Source organism: Pinus tabuliformis, chromosome X (genome assembly GCF_031772625.1).
Source record: "Pinus tabuliformis cultivar Carrire ecotype Pingquan chromosome X, CPIR1, whole genome shotgun sequence".
NCBI classification, from domain to species: Eukaryota; Viridiplantae; Streptophyta; class Pinopsida; order Pinales; family Pinaceae; genus Pinus; species Pinus tabuliformis.
In genome coordinates this window covers 729,958,126-729,966,060 of record NC_142308.1, presented here as the reverse complement: position 1 = coordinate 729,966,060, position 7,935 = coordinate 729,958,126, and the positions used below count along the sequence as shown (strand labels likewise).

Here is a 7,935-nt window from a genome sequence, read left to right as displayed (position 1 = left end):
CATGTTAGGCCCCTATACTACTAGTGTAACCCCTTATTGTTATTAGTACAACCCCCTTATTATATTGTTGTGCCCATGTAGTCCTCGTATTGTTATTATTGTGCCCCATAGAAGCCCACTATTGTTATTATTGTGCCCTTACATTATTATTGTTATGTCGGCTCTGATTATATTATGACCCCTTAGACTCCTATATATAGAAAGGAGGTCTTCTCATTTGTATCATCCAAGAATTGTTCATTTATGTAATGTAAAGGAGGTTGCCCCCTCAAAGAGGCTGATTTCTAAGGCGTTGACCTATCTTTTCTATCTTTTTGTGAGCTGGTTTCATAACAGGAATTTTGAATCAATGCTCAAGTTGTAGGATTCCAGATCAAAGATATGATGCTAGACCTGGGGTTAGATGTAAACATTCTGCCTAGGAAAGCACGGGAGGCTATGGGGAAGTCGTACTTTAAGTATTCACCAATACAATTGAGGATGGTAAATCAATATTGTATCTTATCTATTGGAAGGTTAAAAAATATAGAGGTGGATGCGGCAGGAGTGAGGACATACACTAAATTTGAAGTAATTGATATAATGTGTGTTAAGGACCCATATCCAACACTCCTTGGGATTGACTGGTCCTAAAAAAATGTTGTCATCGACCTGAAGAAATAACTAATGATCTTTGAAGTAGAAGGGATGTGGGTGATACAACCCTTGGAGCCATATCAAGGACCCAGGTTCACGGAACCTGTAGATGACAGGGACAAGCTGGGAATGCTAAACCAGCTATACATATTAACAGCAGGTAAGAGAGAGGATTATATAAATCCTATAGCAAGAGGATCTGTCAGTTGGAGCAGTATTCAAAGCTTAGACGCTAGTTCGGAAGCCGCATGGGATGCATGGCAGCAAGGGGGATATGAACTTGATACCAGATGTTGCACGAAGATAGATAGGCTATACTGGATAGGGGCAGAGGTAAGTGACTATCCCAGATTCCACGGTATTGAACCAGTAGACATTTTCTTGAACAAAGTAGATAGAGAAATAATACAAGATCACAAGCTTCCATTTCTTGATATCGTGTTACTTGTCACCCCGACAAGGTGGTGGAGAACGCACTGCAACACGTTGTGTGAATGAGGAACTATAAAGCGAGCCATGAGAGAGAGGTTCAGTCAAGAACAAGACTAGACACAAAATAGAGTGAAATATAGAGGCAATTCGGATCCTAAGAAGCATTTAGAAGAGTGCATAGAAAATTGGGAAAAGGAAAGGATTCTGAAAGAACTTTGGGTGCATGTATTTATAGATACCCTAGGTACCATCCCGCAAGCTTGGTATGTACAAGAGGAACTGCATAAAAAAACGGTGGATTGGAATGCCATGGCTACCCAGTTCATCAAAAGCTTTGCATTCAAGGATGCTGACCAACGCATGACTAGAACATTATATGTTATTAAAAGAATCCTATTCACCCCAGGACAGTTATGAAGGTTGCGTTGATGAGAAGTTTTTACAGCACCTTTATGACACATGTTATCCATAATATATGGCCTGCAACAAGGTAGACGCAGAACCAAATGAAGATGGTTTAGAAGGATTGAGACATCTGACCTTTGAGGAAATAGAAGGGGAAAGGGATATACAAGAAAGTCCCACAGGAGAAGCCACACACCTACTACCGATGAAATTGAGAAAGAAAAATATTGGAACAGAGGATAAACCCAAAATGGCATCTATTGGGGATTATTGGGATGAACAGACAACAAAGGAGATCTTTGACCTATTGCAGGAATATCAAGACTTGTTCCCAGCATCGGTAGCTGAGATAAAAGGGATAAAGGGGACATAGGGAAGATGAAGATTTTTCTAAAACCGGATGCCCATCGAGTAAATCACAGGCCATATAGGTTAAACCCCAGAGTGAAATAAAAGGTTAAGAGGGAGATTGAAAAAATGCTAGAAGTTGGGATTATATTTCCGGTAGATAAAGCGGAATGGATCAGTCCAATAGTCATACAGAACAAGAAAGACGCAACAGAGATCAGAGTCTATGTTGATTATCGAAGTCTGAACAATGCATGTGTGCATAATCCCTTCCCAACACCCTTTAGCGATGAAGTCTTGGACAATGTAGTAGGCAATGAGGCATATTTATTTACCAATGGATTCTCAGGCTATCATCAGGTTCGAATAGCAAAAGAGGACAAGAGGAAGACAACATTCACCACTGAATGGGGGTCATATGCTTACCATCTAATGTCGTTCGGGTTGAAGAACGCACCTATTGTATTCTCAAGGATTGTTATAACTACATTCATAGATTATATTTACAGGTTCCTGGAAGTGTACATTGATGACTAGACAATATACAGTATGTTGAAGAAACACACAAGCTTACTAAGGGTCATGTTTGAAAGATGTCGACAGTTGCAAATTTCCTTGAATCTCAAGAAGTGAATTTTTGTGGTTCCATTTGGAACATTGCTGGGCCACATTGTTTACAAAGATGAAGTGTGTGTAGACCCCGAAAGGTTGTGGCAATCGTTAACATGGAACCACCACACCATGTAAAGCAACTATGGTCCACTCTAGGCCACACAGGGTATTATGGCGGTTCATCAGAAACTATGCATCAATTACAGCCCCGATGGAGAAGTTACATAAAAGGACGGAAGCATTGACTTGGTCGAAGGACTATCAAGCAACATTAAATAAGTTGAAAGAGAAACTGGTAAGTGCTCATTTCCTTGTGTACCCATATTGGAACAAGACATTCCATGTACATATTCGTGCGTCAGGGATCGCACTAGAAGCAATATTGGTGCAACCAAGCCAAAGAAATATGGATCACCCAGTGTACTATGCGAGCAATAGACTGTCAACTATAGAAAGGAACTATACAAAAACAAAGAGGTAGGCACTAGCCATGGTTTACTCTCTGTAAAAATTCAGGAATTACTTGTTGGGAGTGCCATTTAAATTTTTCACAGATCATTTAGCACTAAAGTATTTAGTGAACAAACCAGTGTTAGAAGGAAGAATATGTCATTGGTTACTCTTCCAAGAATTCACTTTTGAGGTAGTCATCAAACCCAAAAGGCTGAATGTGGGGTCGGATCATCTGTCACTACTAGAGACTGGAGAGAATGAAGGGTCATTAGATGATCAACTACCTAATGCTGACTTATTCAGAATAGAGGCAGTTCTGGACTACTTAGAAGAAATTGTTGGGATATTAACAACAGGGCATTGCCCGGAGGGGTATACACCAACGCAGAAGTGGCATCTAATATTGAGGGCAGCGGACTGTGAACTAATCGCGGGACATATCTAAAAGATGGGCTTGGATCAAGTCCTAAGACGCTGCATACTTCAGCATGAAAAATAAGATGTGCTTTGGGAATGTCACGCTGGGGTCGCGGGAGGCCATGGAGGAGGAAAAGCCACCGCAAGGAAGATACAGCATGCAGGATTATGGTGGCCAACCATCCACAAAGAATCTAAGGAATATGTTAAGAATTGTGATGTCTGCCAGAGGGTTGGAAATCCTTCATGTCGAGATGAACTCCCTTTAAACCCAGTTCATACAGTGCAAATCTTTGAGAAATGGACAGTAGACTTCATCAAACCCATAACACCACCAGTGCAGCATTCACACGCAAGATACATAATAACGGCTATAGAATATCTCACTCAATGGGCACAAGCAACACCAGTCAAGGACTTTACAGCCAACACTATTGCATGATTCATTTTTGAAAATATAATTTCAATATTTGGATGCCCAAAAAGCCTAACAAGAAATCAAGGAACACATTTCATTAATGAAACTGTTGAGTCTCTTCTCAAGAAATTTATGATTTGGCATCATAAAAGTAGCCTATATCATCCACAGGCCAACGGGATTGTTGAGGAATTCACTAAAATACTGGAGAAAGGTCTTACGAAAACTGTATCAGCTAACAGGGACGAACGTGTACCAGCAACTTTATGGACATACAAAATAATAGTGAAAAGACTTCATAAACAAACACCATTTCAGCTGGTATATGGAAAAGAAATAGTAGTCTCGGCGGAGTTCATAATGTCCAGCATGTTTATTTCTCAAGCAAAAAAAATGACAGATGATGTAGCATTAAAAGAAATATTGAATCAACTGATGGAACTTGATGAATCCAGATTCTTGGCCGAATTTCACCAGTCAGTAGAGCAAAGAAGGAAAAAATCTTGGCATGACAGGCATATTAGAAAGAAGACATTCCAAGTTGGAGATCATGCATTATTATATGACAGCAAGTTCCAAAAGTTCTCGGGTAAGTTGCAGATGCACTGGTTGGGCCTGTTTATAGTTGCGAAAATCAAAGATTCTGGAGCGGTAAGGTTGGCGCAACTGGATGGAGAAATGCTACACGGATGGGTAAACGACGCATGCCTGAAACCCTTCCACATGCCAAAAGCCACACTATCAAGTTAAGGGGGTCTCGGAAATGAGCCCGCAAGTAGGTAGTAGTCAATAAAAGTTAGCCAAGTCATTCCAATGTTCATTTGAAGTTTATGTCTTTTGTAGTCTTTTAGCAATAATAAGAAAAAAACATCAATAAGGTTGCGGCAAAAATGTCATGATATCGCAACCCATTTGTGGTCAGGGGGAATAGGTAGACTTAAAAGTCACACGTAGGTATATGCTTTTTCAGTCTTTAGACACACGTAGGCAGACGCATTTTCAATCTTAATAGTCACATGCTTTGTCCGTCCTTTCCACCGTACGAGTAGTCATTTCCATAATAAGTAACTAATAATGCAATTGTCAAGTGGAAACCGTAAAATATTTTCCCGTTAGGAACAAATTTAGCTAATAAATACCCTCCATTATGGAAAAACTATTAGCCATGCAGCCCACTCTATTCTTCCCCAGTCTAGGTCAAAGATATCAGGTCCAAGTCAACCGACGGCGGCAAAGCATGGTTAGGGTACATGGGGAAAGTTGTTGTAGTAATTAGATGCCAAATTCCAGTCAGGAAATGTTGTTTCAATTCCAGCTACTTAATTTGCATGACAATGCAGGAAGCTACAGAATTTCGAGTGCAGGTAGTAGAGAAGCTCCAAATCCTCTATGAAGAACAGTAACAATAGAAGTGCAAAATTTCAAAGCCTCCAGTGACGATTGTCTATCGAATGAAGAGAAATGGAAAAGGGAATTATTTCAGTACCAGAAGACAAACTTGATGAGAGAATTGTCCTGCTGGAAAATCCATATGGCAAATATTACAAATCTACCTTGGTTGACAACGATCTTACCGATTATTTCCAGTTTCCAATGCTGAAGAGGGAGGTCTATACAGAGGAAATTCAGAAGGAATATGGCACAAGAACAACCAGAGTCAAAGAAGATTTCAGAGGTTTACAGAGGTCTACGCTGATCAATTTGAGAAGTTTACCGGTCTTCGACACTCAACTGGCTGCAATGCAGTGTACAAAGCTACTAGCCAGCAGAATGCATGGGGGATCCCTATGGCTCGACAAGGAGTATCCAATTCACATAGATGATATCCATCATCTCACAGGGCTATCAGCAGGAGGAAATGCAGTGAACATAGGGTTCTAGGCAGGAATGAAAAGAGAAAAGAAGTAGGGAGAAGATGATTACTATGGAAAATATGGAACAAAGCGCGGGGGAAGGGGAGCTAAGATTGACCTGATTAGCAAAATTGATATAAGGTTCACCTGCTACATCATAGCAAGCAAAACAATGAGACACTTCACAAGAAATGAATGCACTCTAGATGCAATTTTGGTTGTGGAGGAATATTGTAATGGAGAAGTGCTCAACTGGTCCGCCTTCATACTAAATGAGCTCTTCGAGGCCTATGAATATATCTACAAGCAGAGTACCAATTTCGTGTTTGGATACATATTGATGACTCTGGTAATGTGGAAATGGCGGCCACCAAGGGGGAGGGAGATGATGCAGATTACTGAAGGGAAGTCGTTAGCGCTCCGATATGAACCATGGAGAGCTTCGAGAGACCTGAGTAGCAAAGAAATTAATGAGGTAGCTTTCACCGAATGGTATGAGCTAATGTTGTATACAATCAGGTTAATGGAGAGAATACCCAAACCACTTCTGGATGAGTTCTCCAAGGAAATATGGTTTGAAGCCTCACAAGGGCACACTTATCTTAGACCCAAATGTGTCCATCCTAACACCTTCAAGATGAGGCTATAGAAATTTGTTTTAACTGAAGCAGCACTGTTGTGGGGAAAAATGCCTATGCAGGACGATCCTATCCACCTAAGGTGTGACAGTGCCTTAGCAACAAACAGAGACAGCTATTCTAGTATTCTTCCTTTATGAATTAAGAATGAAGAGAGATGGATGGACTAACCGGTGTCTTCTTTTTGTCCCTCGATCCGATTTCTCTTCTCTTTGGGAGTTCCCAGCTACTTGCCTTCTCGCTCGCCCAGCTTCAAGAGGTTTCTGCAAGATCACAAGAAGAGAACACTACACAAAGACATAGATTCATATTCATAACTAGTTCAGGATTAGAAATAAACTAAACATACTAATGCAATCATACATCAAAGATACATCAGTATATAGGAGAAACCAAGATAGCTTTATTGATGAATAACAAGGTTCAGGAAGAGATACAACCCAGAGGGCTCCAATCCAGCATCTCCTTCCCAGCAAATGAAATTCCTATCTTCACCTTCCTTCAAAGCATTAAGCACCCAATGATTCCAACCTCAAACCAACAGCAATTCTTTGCAATAACAAAATTCCAGCCTCTAGATCTCATGGAGGAGAGATCCATATATAGATGTTTGGAGAGAGGATGAGTCAGCTTGAGACCTGACTAGTATCCTCTCCCTCTGTCAGTTCTTGCTTCCACTTGGAGGTTCTTGCTTCCACTTGGAGATTGAGAACCTCTTACTCATCACTAGTCGAATTCACTGAGGCAAGTGTCATTGAGGAAGATTCTAGAAGCTTCCAGGGTCTTGACACCTTGTTGAATGAACTTGCCATTTGTCAATTCCCGCTCAGCGCACCCTGGTAGTGCTTCTACCTGCGTTGCAGTGCAGGTAGCCAGTGTAGACTTTGCATTTCAGCGCAGACAGCTAGTGGAGCCTTTGAATTGATCCTGAATTGACTTGTTTTTGAGCAGTTTCTGGTGGAGAACTTCTGTGAATTGCTGTGGTTTGTTAGCCTTGTTCCTCTAGGGGTAGGAACAACATGTTTAGGGACTTTGGACCCCTTAGATTATGGGCATTTCATGCTTATAGCTGTAAGGCACAAAAATGTCTATAACAGTTGCCCCCTAAAGTATGAGGTCGTTTATCGGGTGAAATGCTTTATCAGGAGGATCCGAAGTTCATTCATTGCTGGGAGGAGACCTGTAACACAATACAATACAATACATTATTTTTCATACTGCTTTCATGATCTAGCTGAGGCGGGCATTCCCATGCTCAGCTTTATAAATTCATTTTTTCTGTACATAGAACAGACAATCGTCTGATGGTAGACTGATAATTTTGATGAAATTATCATCCTTTGGGGTAGGATGATTATCTGCTGCAATGATGTACATGTCAATGTCTTTATTTTTTCTGAATATATATCGCAGCCCGGATGGATGAAACTAGATTCGGGGTCTTCAAACTCGTTCGATCTTCACTCTAAGTACAAGTCGATCCATGTGAGAATTGTTCTGAAGTCGAACATGGAAAGACATCGCTTGATTACCGGTCAATGAGGTAAACCGTTAACAAGCGTGAGAGGAATCACCGATAATGATAATGACCCTCAAGGTACTGCAGTACAATTCACGTGGTGTGAATAAAGGACTTGGCGTCGAACACCACGCAAAATCTTTCGGTCGAAGGTCATTGATGTATACCTGTCGCCGGAAGTGAGAAACTTGCCATTGAGGCATG

General features: G+C 40.9%; 1 protein-coding gene across 1 annotated transcript; it reads left to right on the top strand.

Moving 5' to 3' along the window:
- The first annotated feature begins 2,644 nt into the window (after positions 1–2,644).
- Positions 2,645–5,124, top strand: LOC149142004 (uncharacterized). The gene is made up of 3 exons (XM_089451376.1): positions 2,645–2,728; positions 3,893–4,372; positions 5,062–5,124. The coding sequence occupies exons 1-3, from the start codon at positions 2,645–2,647 to the stop codon at positions 5,122–5,124; spliced, it is 627 nt and encodes a 208-aa protein (XP_089307502.1).
- The last annotated feature ends 2,811 nt before the right edge of the window (positions 5,125–7,935 follow it).